Below are 22784 nucleotides of genomic sequence, written 5' to 3' on the forward strand. Positions count from 1 at the left end.
TCAGGATCCGCTTGACGGCACCAGGAGAATCGGCGTGTCCGGCCTCTACCAGTGGTGCTGGAATAGAGTCCCCTCAAAGACACCCGTGTCCTAGTATCCACAATCTGTGGGTGCGTCACCTGGCATCGAAAAGGAGGCTCGGCAGAGGCCATCAAGCCAAGAATTTTTAGAAAAGTTTAAAAAAATGATGAAATAGGTGAAGCCTTGCAAAGCAGATCATGGGTTGCTTTCTAGTTCCCACGGGTGCTGTCTCACCCCCCCCCCCCCCCCGTGCATCCAGGCCTCCTCCCTGAGAGTCTGCTTCCATGCCCCCTCCTGTCCTAACCCGCTCCACTGTGTCCTTGGGTCCAGGCTGACCTGTTCATCTTAAATGGCTGATTATTTTAAACATGGAAGTGAGCCTGTGAACGATGGCTCCGGACCTTAGACTTGGGGTGGGGGTGGGGGGCCCTGAGCTCCATCTGTCCAGGAGGTCTAGATTCTTTTACAAATTTGAGTTCTAGCCTACCTTTTCCTCCCACTCTTAACCAGGGCCTTCTAAGGTGGCCCCTTGCCGGGATGGTAGCCCTCCCAGTCTTCTCAGGTGTGGAGACAGGGGTTTGGGGGTCGGCTCCTCTGCTCAGACAGCTGTGTCCACTGGTTTCTAGGCACTTGGACCCATCGTGACACCCAAAGATGTTTCCAAACTTATTTTTCAAGGCGGGGTGTCCAGTGGTGATTAAACACGTTTGTACTATAGCCCATTGGCCGCCCGGCCAGTCATACAGCGGACGGGGCGCTGCCCCCCAAATGGACAGTGCTGGTGGCACAGGCTGGGCGCTTCCTCTGCATTATGCGGGAACGAGGCAACCCACTGCTTCAGCTGCACAGAGAGAGGGGTGTGCTGACCCAGGACTGGCCTCGAGGTACGGTAGGGTGTGGGGGAGGGATTGGCAGAGCTGGGCCAGGACCCCCTTCCCCGCCTCCAGACCCCAAGAGCACAATAAATTAAAAAGCAACCTCCCTCTCATCATCCGCGATCAGAGGGGAGTCGCCCTTGGGTGGGGTGGGGTGGTCTCTGGGGCATGAAGCCCCAGCCCCAGCTTTCCTCACAGCTGCTGGCTCTGAGCCACAGGCCATCAGTGGGCAGTTGTGGGCTGACTCCTGCCGTGACCACTGCTGAGACCTGCCGGGTCTGTGTGTGTGTGTGTGGGGGGGGGGTGTGTCAGCAGGGGCAGTTGTGAAGCTGCTGCCTGTGCGACTGGCCTTTCTCCACAGAGCAGCCTGTGCTTTGGACTGTCCACCTTTCACTTCATGGTCCAGAGCTGCTCCACGCCCCTCCAACTGTCTGGTTCCCACTGACTCCCCAGTCTCCTTGTCTGTCCCCTAGGCTTCCAGCTCCTGCCACAGGGGTGCCGGAGGTGGGGTGGAGTCAGCCTAGCTTGGAGCTGTGTGTGGTCTGTGTGTCTATCTGCCCCTGAGAGACAGGCCCTCTCCCTTAGGCCCATGTATCTGTGTGCTGACCACAGCGGTCGCCAGGGCCTCTCACCCAGCTGGGCCCAGCGTCCTGCTGCTATGTCTCCCTGGCTCCTCACTTGTCCAAACTGTTGTTTCCATTAAACCTCCATTTCCATCCTTCTCCCCTCCTCCAGCATCCTCGTGTTGCTATGGCAACAAAGCTGTGGTACCTGCAGCATCCTTGGTAGATGGGCTTTATGCCTGGACGGTGGAGTGTGTGTATGTGTGTGTGTGTGTGTGTGTGTGTGTATGTGAGTGTATGTGCAGGTTTGAGGGAGGAGCAGAAAGGGGAGGGGTCTGAAGAAGCCACCCCTCCTTGCCCCTCCTTTCTCACTGTCATCTGCATCCTGGGCTCCCTGCCTCATTCCTCAGCAGTGTGTGTGGAGGGGGAGGGGAGAGGTGACTGCAGCTCCTGCCTCGGTTTCCCTAGCTGTGGAGGCAGCACTTTGTGGACCTTGGTCTGTGGTGTGCCAGGCAGTCTGCAGGCAGCAGCAGTAGGGCCCTGGGGCGGGGGCGGCGGCCTGTCCGCTGAGCCAGAGCTGCATCCCCAGGCCTGTCACCCGCCCACACTGCTCCCTCAGAGGGAGCTCCGTGCCTGGAGTCCCAATGAGCTGTGGGGGCAGGAGAGCCTGAGGGGCTGGTGGGGGGATTGCCTGGGTCTGGGCCTCCTCCTGGTCCATCTACTCCAATCCCACTGCAGACAGGCCTCTTGTTGAAGGAGGAGGGGTGGGCAACTCTGAGGTCCGCCCCCACAGACAGAGTTCCCAGAGCAAAAGCTGCAGCCTACACCTCCAGAGTACATGGAGGGGCAGGGGGGGGGCAAACCCTCCAAAGAACACCCTCAAACCCAGTCGGCCTTCAGTCCCGAAGCAGGGTGACAGCGGGGACACCCCGAAATCAATCAGTGCAGCCCGGTCTCAGCAGACTGGCCACAGGTGAGGAGCCACCCCAAACCATCAGCGTGCTGAGTCTGGCGGAGCCCGGTGACTTTGAGTTTTGGTTTCGTGCGCTGGGAAAGGGGTCCTTCCTCCAAACACCATCCCTGTCTCGTCTCTGTCCACCCAGGCTAGGGAGACATCCTGGAATGACAGGTACATGCTGGGAAGACGCTTCAGGCTTTCCATGACTCAGGGACCCTAAATCACAGGGTACACAGGTTCTTCCCTCAGTGAGGGGGAGGGAGGGAGCCTGGGACATGGGTCACACTCACAGGAGACTGGAGGGCCCATCTCCGCTCATCCCTGTGGGAGATGGTCCCTGGACAGCATGGGGATACCCCTTGAGACAGGACACAGGAATGTGGCCCAGGGCCCAGCTTGGGGGGGGGTTCTCAATAAGTCCCCCAACCATAGGTTGTTTCCACTGTAGAGCAGCGGGGGTGGTGGACAGACCTAGAGAGCGCTGCAGGCACGGACACAACTGGCCGCGCCCTCCATCCAAAACTCACATGGGGCTTGCTGGTCTGCAGAGAGACCCTATTGACCCTGTCGGAGGGGGTACAACAGCCTATTTTTTACCCCACAGGCTGTGACTCCTCGTGGGGTGGAAAGCCCCCTCTTTCTCCGAAGGCACTGATGGCTGGTAGTTGGGAACCGCTGACCTTGCAGTTAATAGCCCAGCATGTGACCACTACCTACCCCACTGGGGGTGCCCAACTGGATGGACATCCAGAAATGGGTAAGTTGTTGCTGGGCATGGGGGGGGGGTCCCTGAGTATCTGGCATTGGGGAGTCTCCTTTGTCAGGCCCTTCTTACTAGGAGCCTCTGAGGGACTGGGGCGCCCCTGGGGGTGAGCCCAGCCTCAGGCCAGTGGGAAGGGCTGTCCCCACTGCCCTGCCCCATGGACATCTTAGAGGAGGAGGATGGAGGCCTGGAGATGAGCCCAGGGGTCTGGGCTGTCCTCACTGACAGTGTGGGGTCGGGGAAGGGCCCCTGGGATGACTGTGAGTCAGACAGATCCCTTCTGCTGGTGTTCTTTCCCTGAGGAACCCGGCCAGTGAGGAGTAAGAAGCCCACCAGAAGGGTCCAGAGGAATGCCCCTGGACAGACCCTTCCCGCTGCCCGGGAAGCAGCTGTCTTGGAGGCAAGAGGGAGAAAGACCAAAGCACACTGTTAAGGTGGTAGGAGGGGTGGGGATGGGGGTGGTAGGGGGTGGGTGGAGCGGGTCCCTTACTCACTGCTGGCGGGCATGCTCAATGAGGCAGCCCCTGCAGACAACACAGAATGCAGTATGAACCCCAATGACTGCAGAGTTGGGACTCAGGCTGATTCTGTGCCTCAAGTCCAATGCCCGCCAGCCGGTGGGCACCCGGCACCCCACACCCAGAGGCTTCCAAGAGGCCACCCTTAGCCTTGTCTTTCTCCCTGGTGGGGGGGGGGGCGGTGGGCTCAAATGGCCCATCTTGTGTCACCGGGCTCTTTAATCAAGGGACACATTGCTCACAGCAGCAAGCCCTGCCAGCATTCAGTGACAGGGGTGGGGGAGGGGTGCGGCTGGGCAGAGGGGGGTGGGGGTGGCGGGGGGGGGGGGGCGGGAGGGAGCGGGGGAGCCAGGTACCTGGTACTGACAGAAGTGGGGGAGTGGTTACTAGGGTTTGAGGGAGGGAGGGCGGGGCTACTGCTTAAAGCTGGACACAGGTTTTTTTTGGGGGGGTGTTTGAGAAAGTTTAGGTGCTAGCAGTGGCAATGGCTGTATACCACTGTGCACACAGAGAACGCCATGGGGTGGCGTTGGCAGCACTCATTCATTCATTCATGCAGGACAAGCTTAATGCCAGGAACAGGTAAGGGACAAAGGCCATTCCTTCCCCGGCTCCATGAACCCCAGGCGCTGTGGGTGAGGGGGCCACGCTGCCAGGTCAGCCTGGGCCTCTGCTCCCGTAAAGATTGGCGGCCTTGGACACACGTCCACGCTGCCCTGGGGGGCTGATGTGGGTCAACGTGGGCTTGAGGACGGGTTTGGGGGTATGTACCCTCCAGGGAGAGAGTTGGATGGGACTGAGGCCAGACCGTCCCTTTTTGGTACAGAGTCTCTCGGGGGGAGAACCTGCCCTGCTTGCTGGGGAGCGGTTTCTGGCCCCCGGGAGGCTCTGCCACTCCTACCACTCTGCTTGTTCCGTGGCTCATGTGTGTCTCTTCTCTTTGTGTACCCCACGACCTCACATATTACCTCCTCCCAGGCCCATCAGGTGTCCCCGTGCCTGTCCTCCGCTCTTCACCTAGGGGGACTCAGGGGTTAACAAGTCAGTGATCCAAAGACGGGGTTCAGGGGGGACCCTGGCAGGGCCAGAGGCCTGAGGAGATGTCAGATAGTGAGTGGACGGATGAGTGGCTATAAGATGGATAGATGAATGAGTGGCTATGTGAATGGATGGTGGCTGGGTGGATGGGTGGGTGGTAGGTGAAGGCAGGAGAGGAGTGAGTGGCAAGAAGCTTTCTCCAATGCAGGTTTCAGGCCCCCGCACCCCACATGTTGTTCTTACTTTCCCGTGTCCTCACCCACAGCGGCCTCCTCTTCCAGCTAGCCCCCACCCGTGCTAGCTCCAGGCCCTTCAACCTGTGCCCAGACCTTGGCCGGCCCCGCTCCGCCTTCTCTTGGGACCTCTCACATCCATTTCTGCTGTGGGCCATGCCGGTGGAAGGCAGTCCCGCCCATCACTGTCCGTGGCCCCACCATCTTCTCACCTGAGCCTTGCAAATGTAAGTGGGCCAGGCGCGCGTGCTGGGCCTCATTTCACAAATGCTTAAGGTGCTGGGTGCTGGTGCTGATGACATGAGCTCTCAGTGGGTCCAGGCAGGCCAGTTCTCCGCCACGGGGCCTCCAGGAGGCTAAGGTCTGTGGGGGCCATGCGGCCTGGGAGTTGGTGGAGGCCGGGCCCCTGGGGCTTGTTCACTGTCCCCAGCACCACTCTGGCCTGGCCACCAATGAATTCACAGAGATTTTTTAGTCAGGGTAAAATTAAAATAAAAAAGGTCCTGCCCCACCAAAAAAAGACATCAACCATTTCATCAGGAGCGGATCCAGACCCCATACCGCTCACTGCACAGTTCAATTGCATCAAGCAGTATTAGACAATTGCTACCAAAATCATTTTAAAACATCTCCTTCCTTCTTGAACTGCTGGATGTCAGCTCTCCCTTGCCCACCTACTCCACCATCACACTCGCCCCCAGCTACCAGACAGAATAGCGTCTGAGGTCTTAAAGGCTTGTTTCCAAACAGGGAGCTGTCTATGTGAGAAGTCAGCCAAGTCCACCGGGCATGGGGGTGGGGAGGGGACACCAACATCAGTGATCCAAGGACTGTAAATCACATCATCTAGATCTGCATGGGGGCGGGGGGGGGGCAGTGCCTACATCAGAGCTTACAGGGTGAGATGCTGGTGTGCAGAGGGCTGTGGGTGACAGTGGGATCTACTCAGGGAAGAAGCCATCCTGTCATTTCCCTCTAACCAATACTGAGGGATGGGAATCGCTTGGGGGCCAGACAGCGTGTGGGGAGACAGATGACTGACTGCAGCACATTATCACGGTCAATCTGACTGCAATGGTCCAAACCTTGTCACCTGACAGCCCCTCGGATACACTTTGAGCTTCATCTGTTGTTTTTTTTTTTAATAGTTTCTGTGTCTGCCCTCCACTCCATATTGGGGTTTATCTCTATTATATTCCGGTGCTGTGGGAGGCCTTCTTGAATCTTTTAAAAATCTATTTCCCTGTTTTTCAGTGTATGAGACCTAGGATGGGTGAACCTAGAGCCAGCTGGAAGATATTTTCTTCCTTGATGCGAGAAGCGAGAGAGACCCTCATTCTCTTCTTCTTTGGAACATTTAGGGTACTGGTGGTTCTAAACACGCCTCTTGGGGGAAGTTCCCTTCAGGGACCAGGTGAGCTTCTTCCTAGTTTGAGAACCCAGCATTGTCTGCTAGGACCCGGGACGTGGTGGTCCATGGGGCCGGCAGCTCCCTCTTCAAATGTGGAGGGAGGGACGATCCTAGTTTTGGTGGGTGATGGCTAAAAAGAAGCCCCAGTGACACTGTGGGCTGGGCGTTGGGCTTCCAGGTTGGCGGTTCAAACCCACCAGCCGCTCCATGGGAGACAATCCAAGGCTGCTGGCTCCCACAAAGCTGGACGACCTCGGGTGCTGGACCGCAGAGGGCTTCTGTGCGTCAGAATCAACTCAACGGTAGCGGGTTTGGTTTTGCAGGAGCACTGGTGGTGCAGAGGGTCACGGGGCTCAAAGCTGCTGGTGGATCCAGGGAGAGAAGCATCCTGTGTGGTCCAAAGCCATGCACAGCCTAGGGAACCTCTGAGCAGGCCTGTCCTGTCCCGTAGGGGCGCTCCCACTGGGAGTCGGAGTTATAGGACTGCCCTGCCCTCCACCCCAGGACAAGCAGTGTGTGGGTCACCGGCCAGGGACGCAGTACCTGGCAGACCGCCAGCTAACGATCGTACCTTTGTGGCTTGGCCTTGGCCTTGGCCTTGGGTGGGCAGCCTGGTGTCAGCGGCCCTCTGGTTTCTGCCCGTGTGGTCATGGCTCTGCCAGCCCTTGCCCTTGCCTGCCCACTCCCCACTGTGGGGATCCAGGGGGGTTGCAGAGCTGGGCTGGTGTCGGGAGGCCCCCACCTCACCCTTTCCTGGCCCCCCGGCAGCGCAACATCCCCTCTCCTCCCCGCTCCCCTACCTTCCCACAGCAGCCCCATGCCCCCACCAGACTGCCCCTGCAGGCCTCCCAGACCCACCGCCATGTCATTGTGCTGTGACTTCTGTAGCTCGGGCCCCCAGCATTAGCTGCCTGAGTGTGGTTCCTGGCCCCTGTCTGGGGCAGCTTGTTGGGGCTGCAACTCTTCACCCCAGCTGACCAATGTGGCCACCCCTAGAGCTCACCCAATGCACAGCTGATGCCTGACCCATCCTGGCCCTTCCTGTCCTCTCCTGCTGACAGTGAACTTCCCTGCAGGTACCGGAAACTCAGTATACGAAAGGTCAGCATGGCCTGAACCTGGACCCTGGACCCTGTGGCCCCTTCCTGGAGTCCCCGTGGAGAGGGAAAGCCCGCCCTTTCCAAGCACACAAGCCGTGTATTTCCACCCCACCTCACCCCCATACTCACCCCCCACCCTCACCCTCACTTCCACTTCCCCTCGCCCCCCCCACCCCCCTGCCACCTCTGGGCCCCTGGATCGCCAGCTGTTTCTCCTCCTTGGCCTCAGGCAGGACCTACAGGGAGCCAGAGCACAGGGGAGCAGGATGAGGTGCCCCGCCTGATGCCGGCCCCCCACTGCAAGCTTGCGGCTCACACACTGGGAGAAGCCAGCTGAGGAGATGGGGTCACTGAACAGGGCTGCCGTGGGTGGGGGTACTTTGAAGGGTCCACTCCCCACCCCACCCCCAACCTGTAGATTTGGATGGCCCAGTACAGCACAGCTGGAGGAGAAGGTTCTGGAACTTCTACCAAGGGGATGAGGTCTACTGGCCGCTGAAGAGGCTGCTCACAGTCACCCTGGCCTCTTGCTCTGAGCATAGGAGCCCCGCCCCCAGCAGTCCTGTTGCCATGGAAACAAGACTTGCAGCAGCTCCCTGGGGGTGGGCCTGCCTGGGACTCCAGCGTACACTGCGTAGGTTTGGGGGCACACCTCTCAAAGGTGCACTGGGGCCCATTCGGTCTCCTGGCCCAGGGGCCACCACGCCATACTGGAAAGCTTTGTGGGGTCAGGAAAGCCCCCCCCCCAACCCCCCCAGGACCTCCCCTTCAATCTTTGCCTTCCCCAAGTCCTACCCTCCCCTCTCAGATAGCCCAACCGCCTGGTAGAGGACCAAGGCTGAGGGTCACAGAGAGCATGGCAGTGCCAGCCTGCCTCCGCTCAGGCAGGAGTGGAGCTGTCTCCCTGCAGAACACCGCATGAACCCAGAAACCCCACAACCCTCCCCCCTCCTGGGCCGGGGAGGAGGCTGCCCTTACAGGTCCTCTCAGGGACAGAGACCCTCACAATGGCCGCCTGGGTAGTTACAGCCGGGAGACGGGGCGGGGGGTGGTCCTTCTGGGAGTCTTCTCTCCAGGTCCACCAGCCTCCTCTCTGGACCCACTGTCCGATGGCCCAGAGACTGGTTCTCAGCCCAACTTCCTACAGACCCGACGGACCCTGTTTTTCTCAGAAGCCTGGGGTCCATCTCCCTGGGGGCAGCCACCAGTCTGGGGGGGGGGGGGCTTATGGTGGAAATCCCTTGCAGAAGACCCTCTGGTGGGGGTTACTGGGCAGGGTTCCCAGGCCCTCACTCGCCCTTTCAGAGCGTGGCAGTTCACGTTTTTGTCTTTTAAGTTGTCCCTGGAGTTCATCGTTGTCCAGCTCTGCTTTTCAAACCCACAGGCCTCACTCTGCACACCCCCAACCCCACCTGGGGTGGACTTCACCCCAAGCCCCCCTTGTCCTGCCCATAGGGGTGGGAGCCTGTCCCTCTTCCTCTAAGAGCCTGGGGCATCCAGGTGGGAAATCCTTAGGGAACAAAGGCTCGCTCTGGGCCAGAAATTCCCAGGCTCCTGATTCTTATTCAGCTGAGACCTTCTCTCTGGAGGAAGAAGTCTTCCCAGGGGCCCTGAGGGAGGCTGGTGTGGGTCAGGCTGTCTCCAGGGAGATTTCTCGGGGGAGAAACCGAGAGGGAGGGGAGCCACTCTCAGGGAAGCAGCTTCTCCGGACTCCTCACAGGCAAGTCTCAGACACTCAGGGAAGGGAAGCCTGCCTGTGGGGCTGGGTAGCCACCCCCACCCCCACCCCCCGGGCGCTGCTACGAGGCGGGTAGAGGCGTGCATCCTGCTGGGGCACCCGCCAGGCCCCGTGGGGAGGATTCCTGGGTCACCCGTGCCTAAGGGGCCACACACCACCACAGAGTCGACTCAGCGTTCCCCTAGAAAGGCCGCTGATGGCGATGAGTCAGCATAAACACCCCCCCCCCCCCCGACTTCACGGCCCCCCTTTCAACTGCCCTTCTGGGGGCGTTTGCAAATCCACTGAAGGTGTTAGAAATGTGCTTCCCCAGCAAGCCTCATGCTGGCGCTTTGTAGGGCACCAGCGTCTGCCAGCGGGAGCTGGGGGGCATAGTGGCTGGGCTTTTCAACCCGCCCCCCAAGAGACCCAACCCCACGGTCCAAGGTCAGGGAGAAACTTCAGGGCCCCGTGGCACCCCCATCTGGGGAGTGAGTGGACGGCCCTTTCAGGGTGGCTGGGAGTAGGGGCCCCTTGGGGCCCTGTTCTGGGGTCTCTGCAGGGAGTTCCCTTCAAGCCTGGGGAGGGAGCCTGTCTGGGTGGGCAGTCAGGCCACAGGCGACCTGGCCTGCTGTGGGGGCACTGGGAGGGCGGTCCGTCACTGCCCCACAGAGGCAGCCTGGCTGGGGAAGGCCCCTCCAACTGACCCTCAGCGTCCGTTAGAGGGCAGAGTTCTCCGTGAGACTGCCCCACCCCCACCCCAGTGGCTGATGGGAGATGAGAGCCTCCCAGCCTCAGACCTGGGTCTGGTTTCTCCTTCACCAGAGAAACTCCCCTTGAGCCCCGGACACAGTGACTGGTCACTTGGGGCGTCTCTCCCGAGGTATCTACCCGCCGCACCCCAGGGCCCCACTTGCGTGGCAGAGCCGTCCTGAGGAAGGAGGCCAGGTCTAAGTCTGGAGCACCAGCCCCGAGCCCCATGGGAGACCCTCGGTCCAGCTGCCCCTCAGCAGTAGGAGGGTCCTCCAGGGACAAGCGGCTGAGAGAGAGCCTCACCCAGGGGTCCCGGATCCCCAGTATCTGTTGGCCTTGTCATGGGCCTGCTTGGTTCTCCTGTGGGGACACTGAGCGTGTGGTCCCACCGGCCTGTGTTCTCAGTGGGAGAGCCGTCCCACAGGCAATTGTGGGCCTGACTTACATTCCCATCAGACCCTTCACCAGCCACGGCCTCTGGCACTTTCCTCAAAGACCCGGTGCCGGGCAAGCCAGAGTCCCAGCCGACAGCAGCCTCTCAGGACCCAGGCTCTTCAGAGCTCAGGCAAACTTTGCTGATGGGTCTTCTTCTCCTTAAAAAACAAAAACAAAAAGCGCCCAAACCTATACATCATTTTTTGTTTTAATTAAACACCTTTCCCCCATAACGATCAGCAGCTCTGGGAGCATAGCGTTTACACGCTGGGCTGCTCACCACAAGGTCAGCAGTTTGAACCCACCAGCCGCTCCACGGGAGAAAGATGAGGTTGTCTGTTCTGCTGACATGGACCTGATGGCAGGGGGTAGTCCCCCCCCGTAGCCACGTTCATGGCACACAAGTTGGAAGTTTTAAAGGATGACTTGTTCTCAGAGAGTTGTATGGGGGCCCAGATGGGGACAGGGTGATGGTGGTGTGGGGGTCCTGGTGGGGACGGGTGATGGTGGTGAGTCTGAGATTTGCTTCTGGCAGGTTCTATTGGTGGAGACACCCTCCCTGCCTTGGGAGCTGACCTTCCTGTTGGTACTCATGGCCCTGCAGAGGCCTGGGCCCCTGGACAACTGCCCACTGCCCCACTGCTTGTCCTCCCCTGAGGAGGAGCTGGAGCTGCAGCTGGAGCGGGAAATGCTGGGTGAGCAGGGGGCTCCACTTGGGGCCCAGGCAGGTGGGGATGGGGGTCCCATCACAAGGCGCAGGACCACCCCCACTCCTGTTGACAGCATCAATGCCGAGTATTCATGGGATGAGGTGCAGCAGGAGGGCCTGTTTCTGGACACCAGCTCCACGGGCCCTTTGAAGGCCACTAGGTGGACAAGGTGCCTAGTGTTCCGAGGGGTGGGCGGGATGACCCACTTTTCTGACAGCAGAGACTAGCAGGTGAGTTTGACATTGTGCCCTTTCCACACCCCTGTCTCTGACTTCCTTCACCCAATGAGAGACCATCGCCCAGAGAGGGCAAGCAGGCACCCCGCGGGTCAGACATGGGGTCCTGGCCTTGCACATCAATCCTTTCTGTTGAAGGGCGGGGCTACCCTTTTCATCCGAGGGAGGGTGGATGGGAACAGAGCTTTGTTCTAGGTTTGGGGAGAACACTGGGGGGAGACAGCCCTCCCTTCCCTGAGGGCATGTTAACACACATTTTGTACCTGGGGGTAGTAGGTGCCCCCAAAGCTCTAAGTGAGAAAGAGAGAGAGAGAGAACCCTGGTTCCATGACCTCTTCTTACTCCAGCTTGAATTTCCGGCACTTCCCTGCCAATGCACTGCTGCAAGCATTCTGCATTCCTTTACACTGAGTTGCGATACATGCAGCTTAGGCACCAACCAATGACGAGTGATGCCGAACTTGAAGAATTCTACCAACATCTTCAGTCAGAAGTGGATCCAGTGTGCAATCAAGATGCAGCGACAGTTATTGGCAATTGGAATGCAAAAGTTGGGGGCAAAGAGGAAGGAACAGAAGTTGGGAAATGTGGAGAATGTGGTGATAGAAATGGAGATGAAGTGGAATTTTGGGAGACCAGCGACTTGTTGGCGACACATGTCTTTTTTTTAACCACTCAAAAGGCAACCATGACATGGACCTCTCCAGACAGAGTACACAGGAACCACACTGACAACCTGTGTGGGAGAGACAGTGGACAAGCTCAATGTCAGCAGCTAAAAGCAGGCCAGGAGCCGACGGTGGAAGGGACCATCAATTGCGATCCCACCCACTTTCTAAACCTCTCAAGAACAGATTGGACGTGTGGAACAGTAATGACCGCAGACTTGGTGAGCTGTGGGAGCACATCGAGAACACCATGCATGACGAAGACAACAAGGTCACTAGAAAGATCGGGAGGGAAGAGCAGATCTAAGTGGATTGGCTCAGAAGAGACGCTGGAACCTGCTCTTAATCACAGAGCAGCGAAGATGAAGGATGTGAAAGAGCTGGACAGCATGTCTCCAAGGGCAGCTCTAGAAGGCACAATAAAACATGAAAATAAAATGTGGGAATGCCGAGTTAGAAAACCAAGAAGGAGGAACAGTATCAGCATGTCTCAGACTCAAGGAACTCGAGAAAAAACTCAAGTGCCGAGTTGCAACATTTAAAGATTCTGTGGGCAAAATACTGAATGAGGCAAGACGCATTAAAAGAGTAGAGCCACTGTACCAACAAGAACCAGTCAATATCCCACCACTTCAGGACGTAGCGTATGAGCAAGAACCAACGGTGTTGAGGAAGAAGGCCAAGCTGCACTGAAAGCATTAGCCAAAAGCAAGGCTCCAAGAACCAATGGAGTACTGTGGTAGTTACCATCTGGTGTCAATTTGAAAGGATTAAGCATGAAGGGGTGCGGTTTAGCCTGTCAGTCAGGTCATAGCTTGTGATCTCATTTGGAGGTACCACAGAGATAAATAGCTCGCTTGAGGTGGGACACATGCTCACTCCCAGAGAGACATTCTTGTTGACAAGCCACCTGGAGACAGGCTGATGGCAGTCAGAGCCTCGGAGCTGGAGGAACCAAGTGGTGACCCCTGACACCACTGAGATACCTCTACCACCACTGGATCCACAAAACTTTGCACCCACTGGCCTGTGATCTTCCTGCATTCGGCATCATTGCATGTGTTGGGTGAGTCTGAAGAGGACTTTATCCATTGGTATCAGACATAGGGGCTAATATTGGACTTAAGGACTTGACCTGGACTGGGCTGGATGTTTTCTCAATATTCACATTGCTCTTGTGTATAAAGCTCTTTGTTACACACATCCAAGTCTCCCTGGATTTGTTTCTCTAGTCCACCCAGCCTGACACAAACACCAATGGAAATGTTTCAACAAGCCGAGAAAGCCTGGGCAGCGCTCATCTATGCCAGGAAACTTGGAAGACAGCTACGTGGCCAATTGACTGGAAGAGATGTATACTTTTATCAATTCCAAAGAAAAGAGACCAATAGAATTACAGCACTCGGTCATTGCGATCCCACGCAAGCCAAACGTTGCTGACGGTCCCCCAACAACAGCCGCAGCACTGCATTGACCGGGAGCTGCCTGAGGTCCAGACCTGAGGATTCAGCATGCGGCGTGGGACAAGCGTCTTCTTTGCTGATGTCAGATGGAGCTTAGCTGAAAGCAGAGGCTCCCGGGAAGCTGTTTGCCTGTGCCAAGGCAGGCGACTAGGTGGGTCATAGCAAACTATGGTTAGCCTTGAGAAGAACGGGGGCCCCAGAACATTTCATTGTGCTCACGCGGAACCTGCTCACTGATAAAGAGGCAGGTGTGCAGCAGAACCAGGGGACACTGCACGGTTTACAGTCAGGACAGGTGCGCCTCGCAGTTGGGTCCTCTCGTCTGGCTTCCTCGATCTGCCGAGCAGACAGACCATCAGAGAAGCCGGGTTCTATGAAGAGCGGGCATGCTGGCCTGTGATTAACATGCTGTCAGCTGTGCAGAGAGGGCATGCTCTGACCCTGACCCCTTTTCCCATTGATCGGGCTGCTCTCAGGGTTTCTGGGGGTGGGGTGGGGTGTATCACGGAGAAGCTGAATGGGGCAGCCTCTGGAAGTGCTGCCAGGGCTAACAGACAGGGCTCCAGAGCATCCCTGTCACCTCCAGAGCCGGGACCCTGTCTCTGGTATTAGGACCGCTGGCACTGCCTCTCAGCCTCTCTCCTCCACAGATCATGCCAGCAGGATGGACTTGGGCAAGCCCCCTGCGGAGCACCCTCCCTGGGAGGATGAGCTGGCCAGCAAGATCCGACAGATGACGGTAGACGAGAGGAGACTGATGCTGAAGACCATCTGCTTTTCTCTCCAGGATGACAGTGCCGTAGGCTGGGCCCTGACCCCTCCTGTCCCCTGTGGCCCCCAGTCCCCACGGACCCGAGCCCCTAGTCCCTCCCCCTTCCCGGGCCCCGAGCCCCACTGCTGTGGCCCTGTCCCTGAGAACATGCTCTGCCGCAGTGTGTCGGGAGGAGGAAGCTGGGCTCAGAAGCCATAGATGCCTTCATCCAGGATCTCCTGATGGCCTCAGACACGGCCCCTGGGCACTCACTTCAGGAGGTCAGTGCCTGGCCAGTAGCGTGGCTCTGAGTGTCCAGGAAGGGGCCGGTGGGCAGAGCATGCTACCTCTCAGGGCTTGTGCTCCCCTTGTGGCTGTCATGCCCAGCTCCGCTCCAGGCTCGTGGGACCAGTTGGCCTGGGTGGCCATGGGAGCTGGCATTGTCCTGCCCAGACCCCTGTGGACACCTGGGAGGGGCAGCCTCCCAGCCCTGAGATGTGGATGACACTGGGAGAGTGAGCCTGGGGGCTCCCTAGGCCGTGTGTCCCTCCTCAGCTTCCCTCCCAGGTCATGGCCTCAGAGAGGAAGCTACTCACCAGGCCCCTCCCTCCCTCGGCCAGACCATCTCCTTCCACCTGTTCGGGCTGCTTCTGCAGGAATCTCCAGGGTCCTTGATGGCCGAGCACCTGCCCTGCCTCCTGGAGCTGTCCCACCAGGGTTCTGGGCAGCGGGAGGTGTGTACCTGCATGCCCACAGCCTCTGAGCTCCTGAGGCCACAGGTCTGGGGCTGGACACCCAGAGGCTGCTGGGGGACGGGGAGGGGTAGCTAGGCTGAGCCTTATCAGACCCTCCCTGCAGGGCATGGCACTGGCCGTGGGCATAGCGTCCACCTCGCACTTGGAGGAGGTGTGGATCATGCTGGAACACCTGGGCCAGAGGAGGTGCCTGAAGCCCAGCTTCCCGGACGAGAACAGCCAGGTAGAGGCCCGTACCCCCTTGCACTGGGTGGGGGTGCGTGGCCTCAGGGGCAGGGTGGGGAGAGCATGTGAGTCGAAGAGGCTTGCAGTCAGGTTAAGGGGTGGGGACAAGGGTCCTGACCCTGGGGGATCCCCACTGAGCCTGGGAGTCTGGAGGAGGTGTTGGCCACTGAGTCTCCCAGGAGGCGCAACAGGGTGTGGGGTGTGGGGGTGAGGTGGAGGGCCAGCTCTGAGGGCAGGGGTGTGGACGTGAGGGGCAGGGAGGTGGGTGTGGGGCTGTGGGAGTGTGTGGGCTGGGGGACACTGTCCACTGTCCTGTACAGAAGGCTCTAAGTGGTCTGAGGGTTCATATTCCTGGGGCCGGGGTGGGGGCTACGGGTCACTTCTAGGGGCCAGCGGCCACTTTGAGGCCCCAGCCTCCAACCCCACAACAGCCAGAGGCCAGCCTGCACTGGAAGTGGTCCAGCAGCACCATGCTGCTCTGCTTTGGGCACATGGCCATGCGGGCCAAGGCCAAGATCCTGCCCTGGGTGGACAACATCATGTCCCGCATGGTCTACTACTTCTCCAGCAGCAGCTACGTGCGTGGCCACCTCTCCGGGGTGCCTGGGCATGCGTGCATGTGCCATGACCTGATGCGCTGTCTGTCTGTGGGGCACGCCTGCGATTTCGTGTACGTGGCACTGTGGGCGTGTAATACATGTGTGTGAGTGTGTGAGGCATGGTGGACGTGACACACTGATCGTGGGATACTTGTGTGTGTGGTGTAGTCTACGTGGCCCAAAGGTATACATGTGCTGTCTGGGGGTGTGCGGGTGCTGTGTGTGCGTGGTCTGTGATGGGTCCATACGTGGGTGGGGGGTGTGATATGGATCAGTGGTGGGTGAGGGTGGTGTGTTGAGGAGGTCGTATGTATGAATGGTGTGGGGGTGGGATGTGGGGGTGGTATGTGTAAGTGGGGTGTGTGTGCGAGGTGTCATGCATGGGTAGTATGTGAGGGTGGAGAGGTGGGATGTGGGTAGTGTGAGTGTGTGCGTCCCTGTGTGCTCCCTTCCCTCTGTGGACATGGGTAGAGACCTGATGTGACTCCCGCTCTGTGCTGGGCACTTCACATTTCTCACCTGTCGTTCTCAGGTGAGGCCTGCAGACTCTTCCCTTCAGACGTGTGTGGTTGCATCTGTCAAACCCCGATTCCCTTCCTAGAGAGACACGGGCGCGCACATGCGTGCACACACACACACACACACACACACACACACACAGAAGTACCCAAACACAAACACAAAAACAGCCTGAAGAATCCGCAAGAAGAGATGGAAAGCTTCATTTACCAACACATTTCGTTCAAAGGCTAACTTCTAAAGACCAGGCCGTTATGTGAAAATTGGCACGATGTGAAATGAATGGTGGGTCCCCAACCTCCCGTTTTCAGACCATTCCTTTGCCTGATTGACTTTTAATTTAGAAAGTCTGTTCATAGAAATAGTAATAGCTAAGATTTGCGGATGTGTGGGCCCGTAACACATCCTGACCTGGATGATTCTCCCTGTGGGGACTTGGAAGAGACCTAGCTGGACCAAGCTGGGCCGTGCGACGGCGAGCCCACAGCTTTGCTGCATCCCCTTCCCCCTGGGCGGGGCCAGAGTGTCCCTCAGGGAGCAGCCCACTCCTGCAAGCCCAGCACTTGGTGACCGCAGGGATGTCACTCTGAGGTTGGGGCTCCCTGCACGACTGTTGGGAGCCTGGCTGCACCCCTGCCGGCTCCACCATGATAAGGATGGCATTGAACACACCCACACGTCTTCCAAATCCTTCCCCACCCTACAGCAGTAGTGAGCTGCAAGGCTCCAGGTTATCTACAAGTGGGGACCCAGAGAAAGCACCCATTGACTTGATGCCACCTGGACATCTGCCCAGAGGCCCAGCTGGTCATGGTTCCTCAGCTGGCAGCATGGAGTGGAGCGGCGGGGCAGTATGAGCCAGGTTCCCAGAGGTCACTTCCAGGAGACCCGAGTGAGCGAGCGAGCGAGGGGACCCTCCACAGCTGTTGAAGCCATGTCCATCTTTATAATGACCACAGAGTCCTCCCGCGTCTCCCCTCCTGTGAGCAGGAAATGCCGGGTGATAGACGGTCATGGCGTGAGCAGTAGGGGCAGAACTCCTAACGCGTCGGAATAAGCCACGCACGCAGCAAAGCCCCGGGGCAGCTGGCTCCACGGCTGAATCCTGCCCCCAGTGCTTCTCAAGCTGCTCCGAGAAATGGAGCCTTCCCAAGGCATTCTGTGAAGCCGACTCTTGGGCCTCAGACCCGAACATGCTGGGGACCTCACACGGAAGAAGAGGACAGACCGACGTCTCTCACGGTGACGGGCGCAAGAGTGCGCAACAAGTGAAATGCAGAAGGCTACATGCAGGACCTGTTGAAGGCCTTAAACACCAGGAAGGGATGGAATTCACCCCACAAGTGCAAGGTTGGCTGAACACCCAGAGAGCAACAACACACCTCGAGAAACCCGAAGCAAAAAGCACAACCCCAAACCGTCAACTGGTGCAGGACGCACTCTCGAGAGCAAAGAAGGCAGCTTTCCTTCGTGGTAGAAGCAGCACAAGGTGCCGAGCAACACCACAGTTGGCAGGCGAAACCCAGCCCCTGCGCTGTGGCAGGAAGAGAGGCTCGGCGATGCACCTCTGTAAAGAGCACGGCTGGCCGAGGGCAGCCTGTGGGGGCAGTTCTACCCTGAAGCGCACCTGCCTCCAGAATCACAAGCCAGCAAGAACAAGAAATTCAGCTTCAAAAACATGCAAGCATCATTCTCGACCCGAGAAAGGGGCCGCCCACCCGCAGCGAATATCCAATGGATGGTGGAAAGGCTGGGTATGCTTTTTCCTGCTGAAATCAAGAGCAAGGCACCCCTTCGGCCCAACATTGCACTGGACACTCTGGTCAGGGCAATAAGACAAGGGGGAAATATCCAGATGGGAAGGGAAGCAACGGAAGTTCCTCCCTCCGCACATCATCTGATCTCCTCTGCGGGGCGTCCCAAAGAGCCACCGAGACATCACAGCTGCTGCTGCGAGGTGCTTTGGAGCTGGTTCAGATTCATGGCGGCCTGGTGCACAAGAGCGTGGAGGGCTACGTGGGCCTGCTCCGTCCTCACAGTCATTGCTGTGCTAACCTGGCTCCCTGAGAGTCCGCCTCTGCTTGGCTCCCCGTGTATGTCACCAAGCATGGTGTCTACCCAGGGACTGGTCCCTTCTGAACAAATAAATGTGTCCAGCAATCCTGCAGGAGAAGAGATTAATATGCAAAACCGACGGTATCCCTCTCCATAACATATTACAATGAGCAATTAAAAAGCGAAGTTCAGAAAGCAAGTCCATGACAACAGAAAAAGAATAAAGGGCATATGAGTACATTTAACAAACTAAGCGACAGTTGATTTTCACTAGAAGCTACAGAACTTGTTGAGAGAAATGAAAACAAATAGGGCATTTTGTATTCATGGTCAGAAGGTAGCATCACCAACGTGGTGATTCTCCTTAAACGATCGACACGTTGAATGCGATCCCCGCCCGATTTCCAGCCCGGCTTCCTCGCACACATTGAGAAGCTGACTAAAATTCATCGGGAAAGAACGGAACATTGACTAGCCAAAGAATACCGAACGTGCACAAAGTAGGGGGATTTGGAGTTCTGAATTTCAAAAAATTACTACAAAGCTATTGTACCTGAGGCAGAGTGGTCACTTGTACTAGAATCCATCGATAGCCCTGAAAGAAAGCCTCATGTCCACGGTCAGTCGAGTTTCTAAAGGGGAGCCAAGGTCATTCCATGGGGGGGGAGGGTGCAATCTTTTCAATAAATGGACAAGCGGAGGGGCCACACGCAGAAGAATGGATTTGGATCCTTACCTCACACCGTACAAAAGAGTTAGCTGAAAACGCATCACAGGGTGAAATGTAAGAGTTGCCATGATCGACGTCTCAGGAGAAAAGACGGAGGTCAAAGAAGACAGAGATGAGCGCTGGCGACCTGGGGTTTCACAAAGGGCCGCTTAGGGGCATGGGAAGAGCCAGCAACTGCGGCAGCAGCAATCAATAGGCAAACGTTATTGATATAGAAAGTGTACGCTTAAGAGCATTATTGCAAACATGAAATGAAACCAACAGAGTAGGCAGGAAATACATGGAAGCTAGGTGATGAGGGACCGGTCTGAGACTGTCCCTGGACCTCCGAGGTCATGGAAGCAGCAGTCAAGAGATCAAAGGACACATGACACTGGGCACTCAGCTGTACGAGGCCTTTGTGGAGGATTGAAAAGGCCGCTACTCTGAGGACGAAGATGCGCCTGACCCGAGCCACGGTGTTTCCAATGGCCTCGTCTCCATGTGAAAGCTGGACATTGAATAAAGGAGGCCGAAGAAGAATCGATGCGTTTGAATGGGGGGAGACTATGAAGGACGCACAGCTCCGTCTTGCAGCCAGCACGCTCCTCAAAGGCAGGGGAACTGAGGGACTGTCTCCGGGACTCTGGACGTGTGATCAGGAGACAGCAGTCCCTGGAAAGGACATCATGCTTGGAAGACGCTCGACCAGATGGACTGACACAGCGGCTACGAGCTCAATGAGCTCAAGCATGGGAACAGTGGTGAGGCTGGTGCAGGACCAGGCAGTGTGTCTTTCTGTAGGACACGGGTGATGGCACCTAACCACACCGACCTCTTGCAAGTCAGTAATAAAAAGACAACTGGCCCCATTAAGATGTGGGCAAACAGTCCAGACGGTCACGGCTTTGTTGACAGGGTGTGATCTCTAAGCCTGATGAGAGACGGAGCCTTGACCCTGGGCGCGCACTAGTCACGTGGTGAGCTCTGAGCCCTGACCCCAGCTAGACCCCGGCAGGCACCCCAGGTCTCACGAGGATGCCAGTAGACTCAAGCAGCACCCCGTTCACGTGCGTAAGGAGGATGAATGTGGACTTCCCCACTGGCCTACGAACCAGCCAAAGTGGAGGACAGTGAGATGGGGCAGTGGTGGTGGCGTGTATGGCATATATGTGATGCACAGGTGTGCGTGCTGTCTAGATGGTGTGTGTGCTGCATGTATGTGGGGTTACTTATGTGTGGTATGTACACATACGCTGTGTGTGCATGTTTTGTGTGCTCTGTGTGTGTAGGATGTGGATATGCTGTTGTGTGTGCTGGGGGGTGGGGTGGGGGGCGGTGATACTTGTACCCTGGTCAGGGGGTACTTGGTCCCATATAGTGGGTGACCATGGGACTCTCCATCGACTTTTGCACCCTGCCTGCGCACGGACAGGACAGTGTCCTAAAAGTGAGCTTCCTTTCGGCGACCAGCATGCTGGCGAAGGTCCTCAAGTTTGAGTCCAGCACCCAGGACTACAGGTTCACTCAGATTCCTGAGCTGGTCCAGTGCCTGCTGGTGCGTGGCATCCCGGGACTAGCAGGGTGGGCAAGGATGCCCAAGGACCGGGCTGGACACACACCACCATCTGAGCTAACTCCTCTGGCCCTAGAGCATTCTTCAGAAGGAGCGCAACATCCTGGCCACCCTCCTGCGACAAAAGATCATCCTGGTCATCTTGGAGTTGAGGTAGCTCCTCCTCGGGACCTGGTTCTCAGAGCATGGGGGTGGGGTGGGGTGGGGTGGGGAGACGGGAGCGAGGGGTGAAGTAGGGAAGCAGCTAGCCCCACATCCTAGAGATGATGGTCCATGTAGCTTGCTGCAGCCTAAACAGATTGCCAACACTGGCACAGCCTGAGCCCTGACCCTGCTCGCACCCTGGGCCCTGCCCCCGGTCACACCGGAGCCCGGTCATGGCTGGCCGTTGACCCTGATTGTACAAGTCTTGGCTTTTGCCACCCTTGAGTTCTGACCCGGGTGTAGACTGAGCGCCGACGCAGTTCACAGCCACGACACCGGGGTAGTACCTGTGCGGTGGCACAGAAAAGAGCCAATAGGCCAAAGAGAAGTGGGCAATGAGTCAGGGTGGTCCTGATTGGACCCTCTCCCCCGCACACTCCTCCCAGACCGAATCAGTGCCCCTCCCAGCCCAACATGCAGGCCTTCACACCTCGTCGGCCAGACCTCTCCCCCAGGCCTGCCCGGGCCACAGAGAGACGCAGCAGCTCCTTTGTGCTTCTTCCAGCACCTTGCGGCCGCACCTCAAGCCCATGGTCAAGTCCAGGATCCTGCAGACCTGCCTACAGAGCTTGTACCCACTTCCGCCCATGGAGATGAAGATTAGCGTAGCCTTGCCGAAGCCAGTCCCAGATGTCATGGTGACTCTCCCATTCCTGGGGCATCCTCCCGGTCACCCCAGGGGCGGGTGCTGGGTGCCAAGGACGGTGACCAAGGGCAGCAGGAGGGTGCCTTTGAGACAAGAGCTGAGGGCCTAGGTGACGCCCTGGACCACTGGCTTGCATGGACCTTAGACTTAGAAAACCACTAGGTCCTTGGATGGCCCCCTCCCGACAAGGCTTCTGGCTTCCGGGGTGCTCCCTCGCTCGGGCTTTTGTGACATCCGGATGGGGGAGGAACCAGGGGTGAAGAACCTGTAAAAATGTGCAGCGTTCCCAGCTGGGCACTGGTCTGCCTCCGTTGCACCCACGAACACCCCCGGAGTCTCAGTAGCCCGCAGCGAGCGTGCTGCTTGTTCCCCGTTACGTAAGTACGTGTGTGTCCAAGCAGCGCGTCGCCCCTCCAGTTGGAGGGTGTGCCTGGGTCTTCTCTGGATCCGGGGCTGTGGGCCAGTGTCCAGGGAGGCGGGGCCATCCCAGGGAGGCGGGGCCATCCCAGGGAGGCGGGGCCAGTGTCCACAGAGACTTGCTTCACCTCCACGCCTTCCCGTTTGGCTTCAGCTTGCCTCCAAGCCCACTCCCACTCCGCTGGGCAAAGCGCAGCGTAAGTCCTCACGGAGAGCCGGGAAGGTCTCTGTCCGGCTCACTGACGGGCGGCCTGAGGGAAGGGTCTTCTAAGGCCCAAGCTCTGATCCCATCGCACTTGACCTGGAGGCTTCTAGTTTCTCACCCCCCCTTAAAAAAACAAACAAAAAATCCACTTTAATTGGCACTTGATCCAAATGTCCTACAGTTTGATAGTTCGATCCGGAGGAGTTGTACCGTCATCACCCCCATCCGTTTTAGAACAGTTTCTCCGTCCCTGTACTCAATTGTCATTCGTGTGGTTATTATTATTATTACTGTTTTTAACTCTGGCAAAAACACGCGCAGCAAGACCTACTCCAGCGCCACAAGTTGTCCGTGCCATTGATGACATATACTCAACCATTACTGGTGTTAGACAGTCATTCCTGAGACCCTTGTCCAAAGCATCCCACCACTGCTAACTTAAACTCAATGGGCCCGAAGCAGAAACTCTTCCACCTTCACCCATGTTTTTAAAGTATTTTATATAATATTCATACCGCATACACTTCCATAGTTTAAATGCTTTTCGAAACACTTGTTGACATCATCACAATCAGTTCTCACGCTCCCTCTCAGCTCCAGCCTTTGCTGTTTGCTCCCCCAACTCCCCTCCAGCGCCCCATGCAGCCCTCCCCGCCCCTCC

General features: G+C 57.7%; 1 protein-coding gene across 1 annotated transcript in view; it reads left to right on the top strand.

Annotated features, from left to right (window-relative positions):
- Positions 1-10977: 10977 nt before the first annotated feature.
- The window catches only part of LOC142448570 (maestro heat-like repeat family member 5), a 29008-nt gene continuing 17201 nt past the window's right edge, over positions 10978-22784 (top strand). Inside the window, exons 1-10 of the mRNA XM_075550526.1 lie at positions 10978-11080; positions 14113-14261; positions 14396-14494; positions 14834-14947; positions 15072-15191; positions 15625-15863; positions 18237-18327; positions 20457-20633; positions 20728-20804; positions 21361-21493. Of these exons, the coding sequence (XP_075406641.1) occupies positions 10978-11080; positions 14113-14261; positions 14396-14494; positions 14834-14947; positions 15072-15191; positions 15625-15863; positions 18237-18327; positions 20457-20633; positions 20728-20804; positions 21361-21493 (1302 nt within the window). The remainder of the gene's footprint in view (positions 11081-14112; positions 14262-14395; positions 14495-14833; positions 14948-15071; positions 15192-15624; positions 15864-18236; positions 18328-20456; positions 20634-20727; positions 20805-21360; positions 21494-22784) is intronic.

Source organism: Tenrec ecaudatus, chromosome 5 (genome assembly GCF_050624435.1).
Source record: "Tenrec ecaudatus isolate mTenEca1 chromosome 5, mTenEca1.hap1, whole genome shotgun sequence".
In the NCBI taxonomy this organism is placed as follows: Eukaryota; Metazoa; Chordata; class Mammalia; order Afrosoricida; family Tenrecidae; genus Tenrec; species Tenrec ecaudatus.